Raw genomic sequence first — 25,669 nt, forward strand, 5'->3', positions numbered from 1 at the left:
TCTTTTTAGGATACATCTTTTAGGATACATCGGGGGCTTATCTACATAATTACAGAATGCTGTAGATAATCCCCTGATGCCGGTGGGCTTACTTCACCCTCGATTTTGGAGGTGACAGATTCCCTTTAAGTACCAAAGTGGCTCTGTCACGAAGGGGTTAAAAGCAGAGGTGACAGTGGGACAGATCTAGCCGGAGTTTCGGATTAGTTTTTTTAAAATTCACTTCAGAGTTAGTGTATTGTGTCATCAGGGATACGTTGTTTGACAAGATGGCGGCTTGACAACGGTTTGAACTGCTTGTATGGCAGTTATGTCTCTGGCCTGCGGTTCAGCTTACCCGTTGGCTTCTGATGGAGATTGGAGAGTCCAATTCTTTCAGGGAAGATCTCAAAATGTTCCTGATGATTTGCTGAACAGCCTTATTATATATATGTTTAGGGAAAAAGACTTCTGGTAGCTATTAAAGTTGAGTTAGAGGTTTACTCCTCAGAGCTCCCGACTTCTGCTGCTTATCGCATCAGAGTCTTGGCCACGCCCCTGAAATCACTTTTGAGCACAACTGTATATGTGTGTATGTTATTATTATTATTTATTGTTATAGCGCCATTTATTCCATGGCGCTTTACATGTGAGGAGGGGTATACATAATAAAAACAAGTACAATAATCTTAACAATACAAGTCATAACTGGTACAGGAGGAGTGAGGACCCTGCCCGCGAAGGCTCACAATCTACAAGTATGTATCTATATAATCGTCTAAGGTCCATTTCTGTCTGTAACGGAAATCCCGCGTCGTCTCTGGTCGTGCCCGGCCGGCCGCGACCAATCAGCGATATTGGGGCGGGATTTAAGCACCGCTTCACTTTTTACTATTGATGCTGCCTATGCAGTTTGGACACACCTTCTCATTTAAAGATTTTTCTGTATTTTAATGACTATGAAAATTGTACATTCACACTGAAGGCATCAAAACTATGAATTGACACATGTGGAATTATATACCTAACAAAAAAGAATGAAACAACTGAAATTGTCTTATATTCTAGGTTCTTCAAAGTTTTATTATTATTATTATTATTATTTATTATTATTATAGCTCCATTTATTCCATGGCGCTTTACATGTGAGGAGGGGTATACATAATAAAAACAGGTACAATAATCTTGAACAATAAAAGTCACAACTGGTACAGGAGGAGAGAGGACCCTCCCGCAAGGGCTCACAATCTACAAGGGATGGGTGAGGATACAGTAGGTGAGGATAGAGCTGGTCGTGCAGTGGTTTGGTCAATCGGTGGTTACTGCATGTTGTAGGCTTGCCGGAAGAGGTAGGTCTTCAGGTTCTTTTGCATACTCTTGGCATTCTCTTGATGAGCTTCAAGAGGTAGTCACCGGGAATACTCTTCCAACAATCTTGAAGGAGTTCCCAGAGATGCTTAGCACTTGTTGACCCTTTTGCCTTCACTCTGCGGTCCAGCTCACCATAAACCATCTCGATTGGGTTCAGATCTGGTGACTGTGGAAGCCAGGTCATCTAGCGTAGCACCCCATCACTCTCCTTCTTGGTCAAATAGCCATTACCCAGCCTGGAGGTGTGTTTGAGTCATTGTCCTGTTGAAAAATAAATGATGGTCCAACTAAACGCAAACCGGATGGAATAGCATGCCGCTGCAAGATGCTGTGGTAGCCATGCTGGTTGAGTATGCCTTCAGTTTTGAATAAATCCCCAACAGTGTCACCAGCAAAGCACCCGCACACCATCACACCTCCTCCTCCATGCTTCACGGGGGGAACCAGGCATGTAGAGTCCATCTGCTCACCTTTTCTGCGTCGCACAAAGACACGGTGGTTGGAACCAAAGATCTCAAATTTGGACTCATCAGAACAAAGCACAGATTTCCACTGGTTTAATGTCCATTACTTGTGTTCTTTAGCCAAAACAAGTCCCTTCTGCTTGTTGCCTGTCCTTAGCAGTGGTTTCCTAGCCGCTATTTTACCATGAAGGCCTACTGCACAAAGTCTCCTCTTAACAGTTGTTGTAGAGATGTGTCTGCTCCTAGAACTCTGTGGCATTGACCTAGTCTCTAATCTGAGCTGCAGTTAGCCTGCGATTTCTGAGGCTGGTGTCTCAGATAAACTTATCCTCAGAAGCAGAGGTGACTCTTGGTCTTCCTTTCCTGGGGCAGTCCTCATGCGAGCCAGTTTCTTTGTAGCGCTTGATGGTTTTTGCCACTGCACTTGGGGACGCTTTCCCCGTTTTTCGGACTGATTGACCTTCATTTTTTAAAGTAATGATGGCCACTCGCTTTTCTTTACTTAGCTGCTTTTTTCTTGCCATAATACAAATTCTAACAGTCTATTCAGTAGGACTATCAGCTGTGTATTCACCAGACTTCTGCACAACACAACTGATGATCCCAACCCCATTTATAAGGCAAGAAATCCCACTTATTAAACCTGACAGGGCACACCTGTGAAGTGAAAACCATTCGCGGTGACTACCTCTTGAAGCTAACCAAGAGAATGCCAAGAGTGTTCAAAGCAGTCATCAAAGCGAAAGGTGGCTACTTTGAAGAACCTAGAATATAAGAACTAATTTCAGTTGTTTCACACTTTAAGTATATAATTCCACGTGTTATTTCATAGTTTTGATACTTTCAGTGTGAATGTACAATTTTCATAGTTATGAAAATACAGAAAAATCTTTAAATGAGGTGTGTCCAAACTTTTGGTCTGTACTGTTGTGTGTGTATGTATGTATATATATATATATATATATATATATATATATATATATATATATATATACAGTTAAGTCCATATATATTTGGACAGGGACAACATTTTTTTAATTTTAAAGCTAAAGCAACCCAGGAGTTTATTAAAGCAAAGAAGTGGAATATTCTTGAATGGCCAAGTCAGTCACCTGATCTCAACCCAATTGAGCATGTATTTCACTTGTTAAAGACTAAACTTCAGACAGAAAGGCCCACAAACAAACAGCAACTGAAGACCACCGCAGTGAAGGCCTGGCAGAGCATCAAAAAGGAGGAAACACAGCGTCTGGTGATGTCCATGAGTTCAAGACTTCAGCCAGTCATTGCCAACAAAGGGTTTTCAACCAAGTACTAAAAATGAACATTTTATTTAAAATTATTGAATCTGTCCAATTACTTTTGGTCCCTTTAAAAACAGGGTGGCACATGTTAAGGAGCTGAAACTCCTAAACCCTTCATCCAATTTTAATGTGGATACCCTGAAATGAAAGATGAAAGTCTGAACTTCAACTGCATCTGAATTGTTTTGTTTAAATTCATTGTGGTAATGTCTATAACCAAAATTAGAAAAATGTTGTCTCTGTCCAAATATATATGGACTTAACTGTATATGTGTGTGTGTATATATATATATATGTGTGTGTGTGTGTGTGTGTGTGTGTGTGTATATACACGTGTGCATATATATATAATCTATATATACTCTATGTGTGTATATAAGTGTGTGTGTATATATATATATATATATATATATATATATATATATATATATACCTCTGTGTGTATGTATAATTAACACAGCATATGTTTTTATTATTTACCTGCTTAATGGTTATGTTTCTAATAGGTATGCACAAAATGACTCCACCAATAAAAGATTTACTGCCAAGACTTACACCTATTTTGAAAAACAGGCATGAAAAAGTACAGGAGAACTGCATTGATTTGGTTGGTCGCATTGCTGACAGGTATGCCTTTATATTTCTTACTTTCCAGTTTCATTGCATAGCGTATGTATTAGGGATGAGCAAACGTGCTTTTTTGATAATCTGATATCACTTGAGTATCTGTGTGCTCAGATGTGCTAGGAATTCAGAGAGCATTAGCCGATGCTCGAATTTGAAACTCGAATTGCCACCTCGCATGTTTAGTGCATGTTACAAGTGACATGAGCAGTACCTGCGCCAGACCAATTTGGTGTGATATTGGAGGTGGCAGGAGTCTGTGGTCCGGAACCACTAGGCCGCACCATTCACCACTGGGGTTCTTGCAAACAGGAAAGCCAAGATCCAGGTATTGGTGAGCCGACTGTGATGCCTACACTGGTTGGAGAGACAAGGAGATAAGCCAGGACAAGGGCTGGAAAAATTCTAGCAGGTGAGCTAGGCACAAAGAACCGACAGTTGGAATCCCGGGGGGAAGTCGTTGCGTTCAACCAGCAGCGGAGATGGCGGTCCATCAAAGAGTTTGGGACCTGTCATTATATCTCGTTCAACCAGCGGGCAGTAGAGATGGAACACTTGCTTTGAAGGCTGACAGTTGGAACCAAGGTCACGTTCCTCAAAATGGAAGGACAACATTGCTGGTATGCGGTGGGTGTGATCCAAGCAGGATGAACCCTCCTTGAGAAATAAACGGGCCTGGGAGAGGCTCCTTGAGGCGGCTCTGAATGGGGCTTCCACCACCAAAAGATCGGACTGACCTTGGAGTTCCCCACCTCCTATGAGGGAGCAGGCGATGGTGCAATGACTCAGGGGGCTATCCCCAATTTCTATATGTCGGGGAGGCTCCAGCACTACCTGAATCCTTGTCACTTACAGCCCAGGCACCTCGAAATCGGACTCCAGGAAGCAGGTGGAGGCAGTCCCCCCAGCCTAACAAGGAAGGAAAGAGGGTTACTGAATTACCCTCCTTATAATTTTTTCCTGGCTTTGCGCTTTTTTTTTTGCAAATCTTTTATGAGTGTAGGAATATAGCAACTACACTTTAACAATATTTAAATGAGGCCTGCCAGCTGTTGCCTTTCTATGGATGACCCTCCTTTTTATGTTGAGAAAGTTTTTCTGGATTCAATTAGTCATCCATACAGTTTAACGCAGTTATTATGTTATGATGGTATGTAAAACTAAAAAATAAAGCATTGATTTTTTTTTCTGGATTCAGTTAGTCATTACATGCTTTCTGTTAAATGTTGGTGGAATAGAACACTTTAAAAAAGCATTCAAAAAATGTCCTGGATTCAGTTAGTCATCCATAGAGTATTATGTGCTTTGTGTAATATTGGTGGGTTAAATTTAAAAAAAACTGCTTGGTCTGTTACAGTAACAAAATATTTTTGTTCCAAAATTAACGAGTGTAGAACCTGCTTTGTATGAAGTTTCGTTGGTTTGAAATAAAAAAAAACACAAATGGCCTGCTAAAGCCGTGCAAATTTGTTCCCTTGGTACTCTATGCCCCTAGCCGCCACTATTGCTCCCGCCATGGCATCCCTCGTTGTAACAGTACGTGTCCAGAAAAATCACCCAAGTCCTTACCAACGCAGTTACTGGGATTGTCCACTTAACGTCTATACTTCACGTGCTGGCAAGGTTTTGTGAGCAGCAGAGGCCAGTTGTGGAATGCCAGCTCCAATACGACCGTTGGTATTCTGGTCAGCCTCCACACACAACTGAAGTGTGGGCATATATGTCTGACACTTGTGTAGTTCTGAAAGACTTTGATGATGTCATCAGCGCAACAATCCCACTTCTATGCCTACTTAAACAGTCGCTGCTGACAATTAAACTTATAGCTTTACATGCGGACCAGGTGGAGATGGAGGAAGACATGAGACAGAGAGATACGACACAGCCTCATCTCATCTGCTTAGCGTGGATTGAGTAACAATGAGGATGTGAAGGCTGAAGAGGAGGAGGAACAGGATCTGGCCTACAGAGGCTAGTACCCACACACAGCACATCCACGTAGGAGATTTGAATCGAGTAGGGAGAATGAGGATGTGGAGAATAGTTGTCATGGTGGAGACAGGGCAGTGTTGGCTGTAGGGACCTTGGCACATATGGCAGACTTTATGTACCACTGCCTTTCCTGTGACTCTCGCGTTACATTCATCTTGGCCAAAAAATAGAACTGGTTGTTCACCTGCTAGACCCATGCTACAAGGAGAACCTTGCATCTCTCCTTCCTGAGGTGGACAGGTCTACTATAATGGTGCTATAGCCAAGGCCATTGTTGAAAATAAATATACTGAAAAAAATTCCATCAGACACCGCCAGCGGCAAGGGGCAAGTTTCCTTGCCCAACCTAGAAGGAAATGTGAGGGAGACACACCAGGTACAGCAGAGTCAAGAGTACACGGTCAACGGCCTTGGCCAATTTCATTACTTTCTTTGTGTCTAGGCCCTGATGACCGGGTATTTTTGACAAGGAATCAATCCTTTTTAAATCTGGTCAAGCAATAACTGACCGATAAAACCAGCATAATACCTAATTCCTCTGCGACCTTCAGCGATTGGGTCTCCAAGCAAAAAACCTGGCATGAGCCGTCATTCCCTCTATGCCTTGGAGGTGTTGAGCTGCCCTGCCGTTAGCTTCTTGTCTGAGCAGGTTTTTAGTGCCGCCAGGGAGATCAGAACAGAAAGGTGCTTTAGCCTGTCAGCAGAAAGTGCTGACAGGCTCACTCTGATAAAAATGAACAATACTTGGATTATCCTCAACTTTTCCACACCACCAGATGACAGCAGAACATGAAGTGTTTTTAATCTTCAATATTTGAATAAGACCCGCCGCTTGTTGCCTTCTAGGGTCAATGGATGACTGGGTGAGCCTACTTACTTTTTCCTGGCTTTGCACTCTGTGCAAAGCCTTTGAGTATAGGAGTATATCAACTACGCTTCCAAAATATTTTGAGGCCCTCAATATGTTGCCTTCAAGGGTCTTTGGATGACTGTATTACCCTCCTTTTCATTTTTTCATAGATTTGCACTTTACGCAGAGCCTTTGAGTGTAGAAGTACATCAACTACACTTTGCTCACAATATTTGAGTGAGATAGGCTACGTTCACATTTGCGTCTTTCGCCGCAGCGTCGTCAACGCAACGCATGCGTCGTGCGCCCCTACCTTTAACATTGGGGACGCAAGGACATGCATTGGTATGCGTTGTCATGCGTTTCTCGATGCATGCGTCGTTTAGCCGCACCTGCCGTGGCCAAGTGTGACAATTGCTACCACCTCACCTGACCCATTACCTTCAAGTATGTTTAGGCTGCCGTCACACTTGCAGTATTTGTTCAGTAAATATCCTCAAAACAAGGAGTGTGAGATAAATACAGAAGTGGTGCATGTGTTTATATACTTTTCCTGTTTGTTCCACTCCTGCTTTTGCCGTAAAAATACAAAAGTAAAATACGGACCAAATACTGCGAGTGTGACGGCAGCCTAAAAATTGTCTGCAAGCTTGATAGCTTGACAAGGAGGGAGGCGATCATGTTCGCTCAACTAATAAAGCACACGGATGTGAACATTAATAAGTGGGGTGGTTAGGCAGAGTGTGTTTGGGAAACGGTGATCACCGTAGTACCTAGTGGTACACACAGTTGGTATAAAAATATACATTGCAATATTTTACCAAAAATTTTATTGACAAAAGATTGTTTTTACAAACAAAGTGTAACCGGTTTTATAAAGGAAAGGCACAATAGAAGGTACATTTGTTTTTAAAAAAAAAGTAGATATTCGAGGTACCATTCAAAAGTAGACGAACATTACATTAGGCAGCCAACAGGTTAAATGTTATGGACACAATTGTGTTAAAATAGTAAAATGTCAGTGTTTTTATTTGACTTTAATCACAATAAATGATTGGTGAAATAAAAGCAGGATAAAGTTGAAATGAAAAATAAACACTAGATCATTTGATCTTGCCATGACACACGGCCAGCATCAGAAACAAAATAGGAAGCAAATCGGTCCCTCATCTGCCCAATTTCAACACTTGTCCTCAGAGGATGATTATGGTAGTCGGGCTTAGGGTTTGGTATTGGTTCATCAAGTTCGACCTTTAGTCTCTCTTTAGCAATAACATAATTGTGTAGAACCACACAAACCTTCACCACCTCATCCACTGTCTCAATTTTCAGATTGATGGCGGATGATAAAATACGCCATTTGGACACCAGGATCCCAAAGGCGCACTCCACAGTTCTTCTGGCCCTGGACAGTCTGTAATTAAATACACTTTTGGTGTGGTCCAAGCCACGACTGGAGTAGGGTTTCACTAGGTTGGCACACATTTGAAATGCCTCATCCCCAACCACAACAAATGGCATCGCCGGGCCTTCGGTGTTGGGAAGAGGTCGTGGCTGGGGGAAATTGAAATTGTTCCCATATAATTTTCTGCCCATATCAGACTCTTTAAATGTCCGCAAGTCATTTGTCCGGCCAAAAGCTCCAATATCCACAGCGAGAAACCGGCAGTCCGCACCTGCAATTGCCATGAGCACGGTGGAAAAGTATTTTTTATAATTAAAAAAGAGAGATCCACTTCTTGCAGGCTTTGTAATCCGAATGTGCTTCCCATCCACTGCTCCAATACAGTTAGGGAAAGAACACACTTGATCAAATTTCTTGGCGTTGGCCTCCCATATTTCAATTGTAGGGAGGGGTAAAAATTCTTCACGGAGATTGTCCCACAAAGCGCGGCATGTGTCCGCAATAATTCCAGAAAGTGTTGACACTCCAATCCGGAACTGAAAATGTAGGGATCTCAAGGTCTCTCCAGTAGCCAGGAAACTGTCAAGAAGATAAATAAAAATGAATTGAAGTACATTGTGATTAAAAAAAAAAAAAAAAAAATGCAATACCCACCTACCCAAAAAAAAATTTAAAACAAAAAAAAAATGGCAGAACGGATCACAGTCGTTCAAATACAACTACATTACGTACCGTAGAGTCACCAGCAGCCGTTCCTCTGCGGAAATTGATCTCCGGAGCTGTGTTTCCTGCCTGGTAATGGCTCCTTCCACCCGACGCAGAAGATAGCGGAAGCTGTCCTGAGACATCCTGGTATATTCATAATATTTTTCTTGGTTCTCATTTAGCTCGCCAAACAAACAATGGTAGGCTCCACGGCTCTCCCGGACTTCCACGATAGGGTGTAGCCAAAAGCGCCGATGACTCCTTCTCCGTTTATCCCTTTGCCTTTGCTCATAATAGGCAATAGCATAAGCATTAGCAAAGGCGAAATTCATCTCCATATCCATGTAGATACACTCCATCGGACGCGCCATCATGATGAACCACAGCCAAATCTGAGGAAATCAGCTCTACCAGGGTATATATACACAGTTACAATTATACCCACCCTCTTCTAGCCATTGGTGGTCTTTATCTAGTGTCTAGACACTAATTGTGGCTAAAGTGACATAATTATAAAAAAAAACGCATGCGTCGAGATACACAGCGTTTTTTGACAAAAACGCACCTTTTTTTAAAAACGCTGCGTTTTAGGACGCGTGCGTCTTAAAAAACTGCGTCTTTCATGCGTTTCACTTGCGTCGTGCGTTGCATCGACGACGCTGCGGCGAAAGACGCAAATGTGAATGTAGCCATACCACTACACGACAATTTGAACAGAATGTGTATTAGGTCCTCCTTTATCTCTACTAATGGGTGTATCAGAGTCCCTTTTCCTACAAATGCTTGCCAATTCTTACTTCCTTCATGAAATTTCCCGTGTTTTTTCATAAAAATTGCAATTTTGGTTTACTTTAAATTATTTTTTTTTTTAAATCCTTTTTAAATTTTGGCTTATATAAAATAAATTATACAGGAAAGAGTGTCTCTTAACCCCTTCTTGACCGGAGATATTTGCATTTTTCATTTTTTGCTCCCCTTCTTCCCAGAGCCATAACGTTATTTTTCTGTCATAATGGCCATGTGAGGGCTTGTTTTTTGTGGGACAAGTTGTACTTTTGAACGACACCATTGGTTTTAACATATCTTGTACTGGGAAACGATAAAACAAAATTCCAGGTGCGGTGAAATTGCAAAAAAGTACAATTCCACAGTTTTTTGCGGTTTTTTTTTTTACCGTGTTCACTAAATGCTAAAACTGACCTACCGTTATGATTCTCCAGGTCATTACGAGTTCATAGACGCCAAACATGTCTAGGTTCTTTTTTAAGTGGTGAAAAAAAATATCCAAACTTTGTTTTAAAAAAAAGCCTGTTTCCGAGACCTGTAGCGTCTCCATTTTTCATGATTTGGGGCTGGGTGAGGGTTTATTTTTTGCACGCCGGGTCGACGTTTTGATTGATACCATTTTGGTGTAGATTCATATTCTTTTGATGTAATGTAGCAACGACCACAAAACATAATTCTGGTGTTTTTTTAATTTTTTTTTCTCATTACGCCATTTACCGATTGGATTGATTGGGCGATTCTGAACTCTGCAGTACCAAATACGGGTTTTGTATTTGTTTGTTTTTTGTATTTTAATTTGAATGGGTCAAAAGGGGGGTGATTTGAACTTTCATATTTATTTTTTTTATGTATACATTTTTATAAACTTTTTTTTTTTATATATATATATTTTGCATGCTTCAAAAGTCTCTATGGGAGACTAGAAGCTGCAGTTGTCTGATCAGCTCTGCTACATACAGGCGACAATCAGATTGCCTGTATGCAGCAGAAATGCTCCCTTGCTATGAGCGCCGACCAACGGGCGACGCTCATAACAATCTGGCTATGACAACCATAGAGGTCTGCTGGAGACCTCTGGTTGTCATGCCAACCCATCAGTGACTGGCGATCACGTAACGAGGTCAGAGATGGGCGGTATTTCTGTGGCACTTACCAGAAGCGTGAGTTAAATGCCGCTGCTGACAGATCTGACAATATCGAAGATTGACAGTGGCATTAACAGGTTAACAGCATCTGATGGGTCGCGATTCCACCCGCGCTGTTCAAAACAGTGGATGACATACCATCAGATAACTAAAGGTTTTCTTGCTGTATGGTTAAATTTGCAAAATAATTGATAACACGTCCATTTGTTTAGGTCTAGCAAAAATAGGTATTCATGGTTAGAATTGAGAGTCCTCAGTGGTTGATACCTTTTAATGGCTAACTGAAAAGATGGTAACAAATTGCAAGCTTTCGAGAATACTCTGGTCTCTTCATCAGGTATAGATGATTCATGAATACCCACTAGCAATGTCTTAATAAGTATAGCAGATAGTATATAATTAATATTATCCTAAAAGCCAACTGCGCTTGGTAGTGATTTTTTTTCCCACTTTGGGCAAGCAAGTCAGTGGCCATGGTTTCAAATGTCAGCTGTTATGTAGCTCTGAATCGATCCTGTGTGACTTCTTTATTGTCTGGAAGTTCCCCTTTTAGGCATGGCGAGCGCTCTAGCCAGTAGCATCTCTTCCACCATCTTGTCCATCTCTCCAGACTACAGTTATACGTTTGTAGTATGTAATGTCTCCATACTGTACTTGGTGAAGATTAGTCCACAAATGATACTATGTATTTCCAGGGAACCTGCTCTCTTTCAGGGATGATGCCTGCTTGTTTTCCTTTTCTTCTAGATTCCAGGCATGATCACAGATAATCCAAATTTTATATATATATGTGTGTGTGTGTATATATATATATATATATATATGTATGTATGTGTGTGTGTATATATATATATATATATATATATATATATATATATATATATATATATATATATATATATATATATATATATATATATATATATATATATATATATATATATATATATATTCACATCTAGATGTTTGCATTACAAAATGTATTCTTAATTTCTATATTGGTAATTTAAATGTATTCTTTTGTATTTTTTAGGGGAGCAGAATATGTTTCTGCCAGAGAATGGATGAGGATTTGTTTTGAACTATTGGAATTGCTAAAGGCTCATAAGAAGGCAATCAGAAGAGCCACTGTAAACACCTTCGGCTACATTGCTAAAGCTATAGGGTAAATTTTTTTTTTCTTGATTCTGGTTTGGACTATCTTAACTTTTATGCTGCTGAATATATGATGTTATACATACAAATAAAAAATATCTATCCTTTAGCCCTTAATGACAGCTGATTTTTTTTTCACAGCAGTCATTACAGAGGTTGTCCGCTACTCAAACACCTTCTCAATCACTGTATACCCTTCCTCCCGTAATAAAAAGGTTTTGGTACCGTGTAAGCCAGTTGAAAAAAAGATTGCTCTCAGTAGGAGAAAGAAAGTACCACATTTTTCTGACTATAAGAAGCTCTTTTCCTCCAAAAATAGGTGGTGCGTCTTATGGTTCGGATGTACCTTATAGATATGTCTGCTGTGGATGGGGAAGGGGGGAGCGGCTGTAGCGGGTCACCAGAGGCAGGAACCGGCTGCTGCGGCAAACACTGCCCGCTGTTAAAAGAAAATTAATATTCTCTGCTCTCCACGCCAATAGTCCTGCCCACCTCTATTCACTGAAGCCAGTGCCAAGAGGTGTGAGGGACTATGGGTTCATGGAGCAGTGAATATTTATTGTGTTCATTAGCGGGCACACAAAAGCAGCCGCTGGGTCATCACGTGTGCCTGCTGTTAACCTCTTCACCCCGAAGCCTGTTTTCAACTTCCTGACCAGGCCATTTTTTTTCAATTCTGACCACTGTCACTTTGAGGTCATAATTCTGAAACGCTTCAACGGATCCTGGTGATTCTGAGATTTTCTTGTGACATATTGTACTTTATGGTAGTGGTAAAATTTCTTCGATTTGACTTGCGTTTTATTTGTGAAAAAAAAAAAAGAAATTTGGTGAAAATCTTGAAAATTTAGCAATTTTTGAACTTTGAGTTTTTATTCGCTTAAATCCGAGAGATATGTCACAAAAATTAGTTTATAAATAACATTTCCCACATGTGTACTATACATCAGCACAAGTTTGGAACCAAAATATTTTTTGGTCAGGAAGTTATAAGGGTTAAAAGTTGACCTGCGATTTTTCATTTTTTTCAATAAAATTTAGGAAACCATTTTTTTAGGGAGTCACACTTGAAGTCACTTTGAGGGGTGTATATAACAGAAAATACCCAAAAGTGACACCATTCTAAAAACTGCACCCCTCAAGGTACTCAAAACCACATTCAAGAAGTTTATTAACCCTTTCGGTGCTTCACAGTAGCTGAAGCAATGTGGAAAGAAAAAATGAATATTTCACTTTTTAGTCACAATTTGTTTATTTTCACAAAAGTGAAAGGAGAAAATTATCCACTAAAGTTGGTGAGCAATTTCTCCTGAATACGCCGATACCCGGCTCGGAAGGTAAGGAGCGCCTTTTGATTTTTTGAACTCAAAATTGGCTGGAAATGAGAGTGGACGCCGTGTTGCGTTTGAAAAGCCCCTGATGTGCCTAAACATTGTAAAACCCCCACAAGTGACCCCATTTTGGAAGCAAGACCCTTTAACGAACTTATGTAGCTGTGTGATGAGCACTTGGAATCCCCAGGTGCTTCACAGAAGTTTATAACGTAGAGCCGTGAAAAAAATCAAATTTTTTCCACGAAAATGATCTTTTAGCAACAAGTTTTTTATTTTCACAAGTGTAAAAGGAGAAATTGGTCCACTAAAATTGTTGAGCAATTTCTTCTGAATACGCCTATACCCCATATGTGGGGGAAAACCACTGTTTGGGTGCACAGCAGGGCTCGGAAGGTAAGGAGCGCCTTTTGACTTTTTGAACTCAGAATTGGCTGGAATTGAGAGTGGACGCCGTGTTGCGTTTGAAAAGCCCCTGATGTGCCTAAACATTGTAAAACCCCCACAAGTGACCCCATTTTGGAAACTAGACCCTTTAACAAACTTATGTAGCTGTGTGGTGAGCACTTTGAACCCCCAGGTGCTTCACAGAATTTTATAACTTAGAGCCGTGAAAAAAAAAACAAATTTTTTCACCAAAAATAAACTTTTAAGCCCCAATTTTTTTTATTTTCACAAAGGTAACGGAAGAAAATAAACCACTAAAGTTGTTGCACTTTTTCTCCTGAATACGCCGATACCCCATATGTGGGGGAAAACCACTGTTTGTGCGCACGGCAGGGCTCAGAATGGAATGAGTGCCGTTTTGGATTGCAGACTTTGATGGAATGGTCTGCGGGCGTCATGTTGCATTTGCAGAGCCCCTGATGTGCCTAAACAGTGGAAATCTCCCAAAAGTTACCCCATTTTGGAAACTAGACCTCCCAAGGAATTTATTTAGATATGTGGTGAGCACCGTAAACCTCCAAGTGCCTCACAGAAAATTATAACGTTGTCATGAAAATATTTTAAAAAATCACATTTTTTCCACAAAAATGATCTTTTAGCCCCAATTTTTTTATTTTCACAAAGGTCACAGGAGAAAATAGACCACTAAAGTTGTTGCACATTTTCTCCTGAGTACGCCGACTATGCAGACTTTGATGGAATGGTCTGCGGACATCATGTTGCGTTTGCAAAACCCCTGATGTGCCTTAAACAGTGGAAATCCTCCACAATTGGCCCCATTTTGGAAACTACACCTCTGAAGGAATTTATCTAGAGGCATAGTTTTATAGTAATATCTATAATGCTTTTGGTTTTTATGTATGAATTTATAATGTGGCGGTATGTGTAAGATGTGCTCGGTAAATCAGAATATAGATGTGTTGTGTTAAAAGGGTATAAACTAATTTTATTAATTTGTGGACGTGTGGTACGCTATGAAATAATCCTTAATGCAATGGCCAGGTTTCTCAGGGCAGGTTTCACAATGGTAAGTTGCGTCCTTTCGGATTCCCCTCTTGGAGCATAGTCTGCACCGTTTTTGTGATCGGCCTGTCGTCGGTGCTTGGGGAACCTGTCCTGGGAAATGTTGACCTGGGACAATATGGGCACTATCAGATTCAGAAGTACTGGGGCCCTCACCTCCCCGAGTGCCAAACATTAGGGCCTTGATGATTTCCTCCAGAAACTGAAGGAAGGTCTCCAGATCGGGACAGCACAAAAGCATTGTACAGTGCCATCTGTACAATGTACAGTGCCATCTGTACAATGTGCACTGCCAATTTTTTGTACCCTACTTTGGCTTTTTGCATGGCACTGTATGGTTGGAGGACCTGATCTGAAAGATCCACACCCCCCATGTACCGATTGTAATCCAAGATACAAACTGGCTTTCGGACTTGTGCTGTGGTTCCACGAACACTGACAAGCGTGCTGTTGTCACGGTGTATGGTGGTCAGGATAAGGACATCCCTTTTGTCTTTATACTTGACCACCAGCATGTTGTCGCTGCATTGGGCTCTGCTTTCCCCTTTTCTCAGCATTTTCCCAATTAGCTGCTTAGGGAGGCCTTTTCGTACGGTGCCTCATGCAGCTGTACCTCTGGCAGAGAGGGCCTTGAAGAGCGGGATGCTGGTGTAAAAGTTATCAATGTAGTTATCCAGCAGTGGGTGCAGCAATTCCCATACAATTTTCCCACTCACCTCCAGGACGGGGGGGCATTCAGGGGGGTTAATTTGGGTGTCCTTCCCCTCGTAGACCCTAAATCTATGGGTGTACCCTGAGGTACTCTCGCACAGTTTGTACAGCTTTATTCCATACCTGGACATCTTACTGGGCAGGTATTGTCGGAATTTTAGCCTCCCTTTGAAATGAACGAGAGATTCATCAATAGCGATGTCCCTCTGGGGTATGTACGCCTCAGCAAATTTTCTGCTGAAGTGTTCAACCACTGGCCGAATTTTATATAGACGATCAAAGTTAGGATCGTCTCAGGGAGGACACTGCGCATTATCACTATAATTCAAAAATCTTTGGATCCTTTCAAATCGTGTCCTTTTCATGGCCATGCGGAATACTGATGTACTGTAGAGAATATCAGTACTCCAGTACTGACGAATCTGTTTTTTTTATTATGCCCATATGCAGCACAATTCCCCAAAATGTCATCATCCCTGCTGCTTTTACGGGGGTCCATCTGGCGTATGATGACGTGGGATTTTGGGTGAAAAATTGCTGGGCATACAGGTTCGGCTGGGCCACCATAAGATTTATTATTTCCTCACTGAAAAAGAATTTGAAGAAGTCAATTTCAGTGAGGCCAGTGGTGTCAAACTGGATTCCTGAGCTGCTGCTGAAATCCAGAATGACGGGCTGAAATTTTCGGGGGGTGCAATCCATACGGGATCGATTCCTGCAGGAGTTGCCTGGGTCCTAGGGCGCCTTGTTGGGGGTCCGTCCTCACCAGATGAGGGGGAGGAATGTGGGATCTTCCTCACTGGCTGAATCCGTGTCGGACGCAAGGATGGCATAAGCCTCCTCTGGCGCCTTGTGACGAATGGGCCATTTTTATTTTTATTTCCAAATTTTTTATTTCCAATCCCCGGGGATGTGTATTTAAGTGGTGCTTTTACACATGTAATGTGTGGGGCTTGTGTATAGGGTACTCTTTATTATAACAAAAAACTGAGAAAAAAGTAGAGAGGTAAAATGTAGAAGAAAAAATGTAAAGAAAAATCAGATTTAAAAAAAAGTTTGTATAAAAAAAACAGACGTTCACTACACTAATGCCCTCCCTATAAATTTATCCGACGCAAATTCTTTTTTACAAAAGAAAAATGGACGTCACCAACAATGTGACGTACGCTCCCCCAATGCACTTTTTATGCAAGAAAAAAAAGCTACTTTGCTACGTCTAAAATTACACTATACTAACTACGATTATTTTTTTTTTCTAAAAAAAAAAATCGGACGTCACTTAGACTGTGAAGTCCGCTACACTAACTACCGTATTTTTCCGACCATAAGACGCACTTTTTTTCCTCCAAATTTGGGAGGAAAGTGTGGGTGCGTCTTATGGTACGGATGTAGCATGTGGGGAGGGGGGCAGCAGTGAGTGGGATCGCACTGTTATCCCACTTCAGGATGTCCCTGCTGCCCAGAATCAGTGCTGGAGAAACCATGTGCTCCCGATGATTAAGTGCAGTGAATATTCATTAGCGGCTCCCCGCCCACCTATCAGCTGAGCTGTGAGCCAGGAGCAGCAAATGCTTAACCCTGCTGTTCTGTTCGGTCTGGGGAGACCTATTTTGAACTTTGGTATTTTTTGGGGTGTTCAAGATGCGGTTCTGAAACTTGTGGTTGATTGACTTAAATGAGGATGGGTCGGTCGGCCACGGGTTTCAGAGCCGCATCTTGAATATTTTAAAGAATATTGAAGTTCAAAGTCGGTCATTTTTGACCAACAGAACAGCAGGGTTAAGCAGGGACACACATGGCTTCTCCAGCGCTGATTCCTGCAGCAGCTGGGCAGGTCTGTGTGTCCGGGGGAGAGGAGGCAGCAGCAGGGGCCAGAGGAGATCGCTGCATAGTACCTGCCTGCCATGCCTGGGCTGGACGCTGAGTTATGTGCAGGAGGACCTGTGATGATGTCAGGAGTGGGCGGGCTGGAGCATCACATGGCAGCTCAGAGCCCTCCCTCTTCTTGACATCATCACAGGTCCTTCAGGCTCTCCAGTCTCCACTAGAATCTGCAGCTGCTCTGTGTGCAGTCATGGGACGCTCCAGCTTTAACCTCACCACAGTGTGGCTGGCTGCCACAATTAAGAGGTTAGTCTTTACAAAACACAATAAAGCACTCTGCCACTCCTTTGGTGAACTATAACTCCCAGCATGTCATAGGATCTGCAGGACATGCTGGGAGTTATAGTTCTCCCATGGGATTTTAAAGCAGCACTCCAGTGTTATTTTGCAGTGCTGAAGTGGTGCTTTAAATATAAGCCCTGTGCCCCCATTCTTATACTCACCCTCCAGCATCTTCATATAGTGCTCTACAGACACCACACTGGTCCCGCAGCTTCCAACAAAATAACATACTATTATATATAATAACACGTCATTTATGTTATTAAATATTTTATCACATTTTTTAGCTTCAAATATTTTTTTTCCCTATTTTCCACCTCTAAAACCTGGGTGCGCCTTATAGTCCGGTGCGTCTTATAGTCCGAAAAATACGGTAGCTAAAAAAGAAAAATTCCCGTGGCGCAGTCTCTAATCAAAGTGCTGAGGACACAGGAAGAGCACGAATGCTCTGCGCGGGGCGCCGCGCACAGAAGAAAAAGCGCAAAAAAGTGCGCAAAAAATCAATTGGAGGGAGGGGGGATGGGAAAAGGGACGTCAAACACTGACGCTGGCTGCGGTACTTTGCTGAGCCTGAAACTACACAGTAATAACTACGATTATTATTTTTTCTATAAAAAAAAAATCGGACTTCGCTTAGACTGCGAAGTCCGCTACACTAACTAGCTAAAAAAGAAAAATTCCGGTGGCGAAGTCTCTGATCAGCAGCGATACTGATCAAAGCGCTGCGGACACAGGAAGAGCACGAATGCTCTGCATGGGACGCCACGCACAGGAAAAAAAGTGAAAAAGTACGCAAAAAAATCAATTGGATGGAGGAGAGGGGGGTACTGAAACAGGGATGGAGTGATGGGAAAGGGGTGGGGGAGGTGCTGCTGTGATCACAGGTTTCACACAGCAGGCAGATGGCAGCAGAGAGCAGATTTCAGGAGATCAACACACAGCACAGGAAGGCAAGGAGATCGCAGGGACGATCGCACTGGCCACCAATGGAATCTTTTCTCAGGTACTCAGAGGGGCTTAGACCACCGCTCTGCACGCCAAATCTGAGGTAAAGATGGCGTGCAGGGCGGTGATCGCTATTTTAAATTAACCCCTTTGGGGCTGATTGGCTGAACAATAGCTTCTAGCCAATCAGCGCCATAGGGGGTAATCAGGTGAGGTGACGTGGCGATCACCCCACCTACTGTGACAGCTGTGATTGGTGCTACGTCACACAGCACCAATCACAGCCTGTCACATGCTTTTTTTTTTTTTTTTACAACTTTGTCAGCTGGCTTTGCTGTGATTGGCTGGTGAGAGATCACCAGCCAATCACAGCGATCGCCGACTTGGGGTGACCGGAAATAGCAGCGCCGTACTAGTACTGCGGTTTGCGGGAACACCATTCCCGCAAAGTAGTACTATTATTATTATTATTTATTTATATAGCACCATTGATTCCATGATGCTGTACATGAGAAGGGGTTATATACAAGTTACAAATATCACATACAGTAAACAAACTAACAATGACGGACTGATACAGAGGGGCGAGGACCCTGCCCTTGCGGGCTTACATTCTACAGGATTATGGGGAAGGAGACAGTAGGTTGAGGGTTGCAGGAGCTCCGGTGTTGGTGAGGCGGTAGCTCCGGTGTTGGTGAGGCGGTAGCTCCTGTGTTGGTGAGGCGGTAGCTTCGATAGTGATGAGGTAGCAGCGGTGTCAGTGCAGGCTGTAGGCTTTCCTGAAGAGCTGAGTTTTCAGGTTCCGTCTGAAGGATCCGACTGTGGTTGATAGTCGGACGTGTTGGGGCAGAGAGTTCCAGAGGATGGGGGATATTCGGGAGAAGTCTTGGAGGCGATTGGATGAGGAGCGAATAAGTGTGGAGGAGAGAAGGAGGTCTTGGGAGGACCGGAGATCACGTGAGGGAAGATATCGGGAGATTAGTTCAGAGATATATGGAGGAGACAGGTTGTGGATGGCTTTGTAGGTCAGTATTAGTAATTTGAACTGGATACGCTGAGGGAATGGGAGCCCGTGAAGAGATTTGCAGAGGGGGAAAGCGGAGGAGTAGCGAGGAGAGAGATGGATTAGTCAGGCAGCAGAGTTAAGGATGGACAGGAGAGGTGCAAGGGTGTTAGCAGGGAGGCCACAGAAAAGGATGTTGCAGTAGTCAAGGTGGGATATGATGAGGGCGTGCACAAGCATTTTAGTAGATTGTGGGTTGAGGAAAGGACGGATCCTGGAGATATTTTTGAGCTGGAGGCGACAGGAGGTGGAAAGAGCTTGGATGTGTGGTTTGAAGGACAGGGCAGAGTCGAAGGTTACTCCGAGGCAGCGGACTTCGGGTACGAGGGAAAGCATGATGTCATTGACTGCGATAGATAGGTCAGGTAAGGAAGATTTGTGGGATGGAGGAAAGATGATGAGTTCAGATTTGTCCACATTGAGTTTGAGGAAGGGAGAGGAGAAGGAGGAGGATATGGCTGATAGGCACTCTGGGATTCTGGACAGCAGAGCGGTGACGTCTGGGCCAGAGAGGTAGATCTGAGTGTCATCAGCATAGAAGTGGTACTGGAATCCATGGGACTGTATGAGTTGTCCCAAGCCAAGTGTATAGATTGAGAAGAGTAGGGGTCCTAGAACAGAGCCTTGGGGGACTCCAACAGAGAGAGGGTGGAATGAGGTGGTAGTATGGGAGTGGGAGACGCTGAATGTGCTGTTGGAAAGTTACGAGGCGATCCAGGATAGGGCAAGGTCTTTGATGCCAAGGGAGGAGAGGATCTGTAGTAGGAAGCAGTGGTCAACTGTGTCGAAAGCAGAGGACAGGTCTAGAAGGAGGAGTACAGAGTATTGTCCAGTAGCTTTGGCGGTAAGTAGGTCGTTAGTGATTTTGGTCAGGGCAGTCTCAGTTGAGTGATGGGGGCGGAAACCAGATTGTAGATTGTCGTACAACAAGTTAGATGAGAGGAGGGAGGAGAGTTCAGCATGGACGTGCTGCTCCAGGAGTTTGGAAGCGAATGGGAGCAGCGATATTGGGCGATAGCTGGACATAGCAGTTGGATCGAGGGTTGGCTTTTTAAGGATAGGCGTGATTGTGGCATGTTTGAACGCAGAGGGGAAGGTGCCAGAAGTTAGTGATAGGTTGAAGAGGTGGGTTAGGGATGGGATAAGTGTGGTGGTGAGGTTGGGGAGGAGGTGAGATGGGATGGGGTCAAGCGCACAGGTGGTGAGGTGGGATTTGGAGGGGAGACAATTAAGCCCCCCTTCAGTGATGTTGGATAGGGAGGTTATGGGGTTTGGGCATTGGTCTGGTATACAAAGGGGTTGTGGTGGTTGAACAATGAAGACTTGCCTTGTCTGGTCGATCTTATTTTTAAAGTGTGTGGCAAAGTCCTCAGCAGAGATGAGGGAGGTTGGAGGGGGCAGTGGGGGGCGGAGGAGGGAGTTAAAGGTTTTGAATAACTGTTTGGGGTTGTAGGATAGGGAAGATACGAGGGTTGTGAAGTAGGCCTGTTTAGCAGAGGTGAGTGCAGATTTAAAAGCGAGTGTTGCTTATTTGAATACAGTGAAGTCGTCTTGCGAGTGTGTTTTCTTCCAACGCCGCTCCGCAACCCTAGACACTTGCCGGAGCTTTTTGGTGGTGTTATTATGCCAAGGTTGTCTATTGATACGTCGTGCTATGCCATGGACGAGAGGGGCAACCGTGTCAATAGCTGATGCGAGAGTGGCATTGTAGAAAGCAGTGGCAGTGTCTGTGTCGTGGAGTGAGGATATGGATGCCAGTGGTAGGATGGAGTCAGAGAGTGTGTGTGTGTCTAGGTGTGCAAGGTTTCTGCGTGGGTGCACATGTTGCTGGATATGGATGACTGGTGAGGAGGACAGGGATGAGAAGGTGAGCAGATGGTGGTCGGATAGAGGGAGAGGGGAGGTGGTGAAGTTAGATAGAGAGCAGGGACGGGTGAATACCAGGTCTAGTGTATGCCCATCCGTGTGGGTGGCTGCGGAGGATCACTGAGTAAGTCCAAAGGATGAGGTAAGGGACAGAAGTTTGGAGGCTGTTGACTGAAGGGTATCAATGGGGATGTTGAAGTCACCCATGATGATGGTGGGAGTGTCAGCAGAGAGAAAGTGAAGAAGCCAGGTGGAGAATTGGTCAATAAAGGCAGTGGCCGGGCCCGGAGGTCGGTATATGACGGCCACTTGGAGGTTGGAGGGAGAGTAGATGCGGACAGAATGGACTTCAAAAGAGGGGAGGATAAGGGAGGGAAGAGGTGGGATTGGGTTAAAGGTACAGTTGGAAGAAAGAGAAGGCCCACTCCTCCACCATGTTTGTTGCCGGGTCGAGGGGTGTGGGTGAAGTGGAGTCCTCCGTAACACAGCGCAGGAGGGGAGGCGGTGTCAGAGGGCGTTAGCCATGTTTCTGTGAGGCCAAGGAAGGAAAGATTGCGGGAGAGAAAAAGGTCGTGAATCACATGAAGCTTATTGCAGATTGAGCGGGCATTCCAGAGTGCTCCAGAGAGAGGGAGCAGGGGGGTGGGCGTCATGGGCACGGGTTTTATGTTGGAAAGATTGCGGAAGTTCATGTTGGATAGGGAGTGATAGGAGGGAGTAGTAATGGGAGGTATGAGATGTGGGGGTCCAGGGATGGGAGATATGTCTCCAGCAGTGAGGAGAAGCAGAGAGAGAGAAAGCACAGGTGGGAGAAAGAGAGTGGCCGACTTGTTTTATGTGTTTGTCGGACAGATTTGAGGTTGAGGAGCGGTCAGCAGAGCACAGGTGGGGAGATGATTACTAGGTTAGAGAGTGCTGGGATTTGTGATAGCGAAGGAGAGAGGGGACTAGTGGAGCAAACACTGTAGGGGTATAGGTAAGTACTAGTACGGTGCATGTCAGGAAGGGGGTTAAAGGAAATTAATGTTCACTGCTCTCCACTCCCATGCTGCTGGCATCAGAACAGGATGTCGCTGCGAGGGAGCAGAGGGAAGGTAAGTAGAATTTTTTGTGTGCAGCGTGATGGGAGGGCCATGTATACCAGGATGGGGATGAAGGGACCATGTCTACCCAGATGGTGGATAGTGTGCCATGTATACCAGGATAGGGTTGCCATGTGTACCAGGATGGGGATGGTGTGGCCATGTGTGCCAGGATGGGGATGGTGTGGCCATGTGTGCCAGGATGGGGATGGTGTGGCCATGTGTGCCAGGATGGGGATGGTGTGGCCATGTGCACCAGGACGGGAACGGGGTGGCCATGTGTACCAGGATTGGGATGGCGTGACCATGTGTACAAGGAAGCGAACGGATATATCAGAATGGGGGCATATATATACCAGGATGTGGATATTACCCCTGTAGCAGTGCCAGCAGAAGCTCTCCCACATCCATAAGTGTGTCATGACCAAATTTTTTGCTTCAATTTTTTTTTCTGTTTTCCTCCTATAAGCCCTTTACCCCCGAGGGTGGTTTGCACGTTAATGACTAGGCCAATTTTTACAATTCTGACCACTGTCCCTTTATGAGGTTATAACTCTGGAACGCTTCAACGGATCCCAGTGATTCTGACATTGTTTTCTCGTGACATATCATGCTTCATGATAGTGGTAAAATTTCTTTGATATTACCTGCGTTTATTTATGAAGAAAACGGAAATTTGGCGAAAATTTTGAAAATTTCGCAATTTTCTAACTTTGAATTTTTATGCAATTAAATCACAGCAATATGTCAAACAAAATATCGTATATACTCGAATATAAGCCGACCCGAGTATAAGCCGACCCCCCTAATTTTGCCACAAAAAACTGGGAAAACTTATTGACTCGAGTATAAGCCTAGGGTGGAAAATGCAGCAGCTACCGGTGAATTAAAAAAAAAAATAGATGCTCCATACCGTTCATTATGGCCCCATAGCTGTGCCATATAGTGCTCTGCACCGTTCATTATTGCCCCATAGATGTACCATAGAAAGGTGTGCCATATAGTGCTCTGCACCGTTCATTATTGCCCCATAGCTGTGCCATATAGTGCTCTGCACCATTCATTATTGCCCCATAGCTGTGCCATATTGTGCTCTGCACCGTTCATTCTTGCCCTCTAGCTGTGCCATATAGTGCTCTGCACCGTTCATTCTTGCCCCATAGCTGTGCCATATAGTGCTCTGCACCATTCATTCTTGCCCCATAGCTCTGCCATATAGTCCTCTGCACCGTTCATTCTTGCCCCATAGCTGTGCCATATAGTGCCCTGCACCGTTCATTCTTGCCCCATAGCTCTGCCATATAGTGCTCTGCACCGTTCATTCTTGCCCCATAGCTCTGCCATATAGTGCTCTGCACCATTCATTTTTGCCCCATAGCTGTGCCATATAGTGCTCTGCACCGTTCATTCTTGCCCCATAGATGTACCATATAGTGCTCTGCACCGTTCATTATGGCCCCATATATGCTCCTTATAAAGCTGTGCCATTGCTGCTGCAATAATAAAAAAAAAAAAAAAGCCATACTCCCCTCTCTTGATTGCAGCTCCCGGCGTCTCGTTCCGGCGCCACTCTGTCTTCCCGGCGTCTCTGCTCTCTGACTGTTCAGGCAGAGGGCGCCGCGCACACTATATGCGTCATCGCGCCCTCTGACCTGCACAGTCAGAGCGCAGAGACGCCGGGAAGACAGAGCGGCGCCGGGAAGATGGAGCGACGCCCGGCGGGTGGAACGCGGACAGGTGAATATAAAATACTCACCTAGTCCCAGCGCTCCTGACGCTGCCCCTGCCTGTCACACTGTCTTCGGGTGCGGCAGCTCTTCCTGTCAGCGGTCACTGGCACCGCTCAGAGGAATGAATATGTGGCTCCACCCCTATGGGAGTGGAGTCCATATTCAGTTCTCTAATGAGCGGTCCCACGTGACCGTTGACATGAGGAGCTGCGGCACCCGGAGACAGTGTGACACACAGGCAGGGGCAGCGTCAGGAGCGCCAGGACTATGTAAGTATGCCTCAGCGCCCTCTCCCCCTCACCCGCCGACCCTGCCACCCACCGTGACTCGAGTATAAGCCGAGAGGGGCACTTTCAGCCCAAAATTTTGGGCTGAAAATCTCGGCTTATACTCGAGTATATACGGTACTTACCGCAATAAGTAACATTTCCCACATGTCTACTTTACATCAGCACAATTTTGGAACCAAAATTTTTTTTTGTTAGGGAGTTATGAGGGTTAAAAGCAATTTCTCATTTTTACACCATTTTTTTTTTTTAGGGACCGCATCTCATTTGAAAACATTTTGAGGGGTCTATATGATAGAAAATACCCAAGTGTGACACCATTCTAAAAACTGCACCTCTCAGGGTGCTCAAAACCACATTCAAGAAGTTTATTAAACCTTCAGGTGTTTCACAGGAATTTTTGGAATGTTTAAATAAAAATGAACATTTAACTTTTTTTTCACAAAAAATTTACTTCAGCTCCAATTTTTTTATATTACCAAGGGTAACAGGAGAAAATGGACCCCAAAAGTTGTTGAACAATTTATCCTGAGTACGTCGATACCCCATATATGTAAACCACTGTTTGGGCCCATGGCAGAGCTCGGAAGCGAAGGAGCGCCATTTGACTTTTCAATGCAAAATTGACTGGAATCGAGATGGGACGCCATGTTGCATTTGGAGATCCCCTGATGTGCCTAAACATTGAAACCCCCCACAACTGACACCATTTTGGAAAGTAGACCCTCTACGGAACTTATCTAGATGTGTGGTGAGCACTTTGACACATTAAGTGATTCACAGAAGTTTATAATGCAGAGCCGTGAAAATAAAAAATCATATTTTTTCACAAAATGATCTTTTCGCCCCCAATTTTTTATTTTCCCAATGGTAAGAGAAGAAATTGGACCCCAAAAGTTGTTGTACAATTTGTCCTGAGTACGTTGATACCCCATATGTGGGGGTAAACCACTGTTTGAGCACATGGGAGAGCTCTGAAGGGAAGGAGCGCCATGTGACTCTTCAATGCAAATTTGACAGGAATTGAGATGGGACGCCATGTTGCATTTTGAGAGCCACTGATGTGCCTAAACATTGAAACCCCCCACAAGTGACACCGTTTTGGAAAGTAGACCCCCTAAGGAACTCATCTAGATGTGTTGTGAGAGCTTTGAACCCCCAAGTGTTTCACTACAGTTTATAACGCAGAGCCGTGAAAATAAAAAATCTTTTTTTTTTCCACAAAAATAATTTTTTTG

At 43.8% G+C, this 25,669-nt stretch overlaps 1 protein-coding gene across 1 annotated transcript in view; it reads left to right on the forward strand.

Moving 5' to 3' along the window:
* The window catches only part of SF3B1 (splicing factor 3b subunit 1), a 418,418-nt gene that overhangs the window by 324,804 nt on the left and 67,945 nt on the right, over positions 1-25,669 (forward strand). Inside the window, exons 21-22 of the mRNA XM_069733802.1 lie at positions 3,625-3,745; positions 11,659-11,790. Coding sequence (XP_069589903.1) covers positions 3,625-3,745; positions 11,659-11,790 — 253 coding nt within the window. The remainder of the gene's footprint in view (positions 1-3,624; positions 3,746-11,658; positions 11,791-25,669) is intronic.

The sequence above is a fragment of the Ranitomeya imitator genome, chromosome 7, assembly GCF_032444005.1.
Source record: "Ranitomeya imitator isolate aRanImi1 chromosome 7, aRanImi1.pri, whole genome shotgun sequence".
In the NCBI taxonomy this organism is placed as follows: domain Eukaryota; kingdom Metazoa; phylum Chordata; class Amphibia; order Anura; family Dendrobatidae; genus Ranitomeya; species Ranitomeya imitator.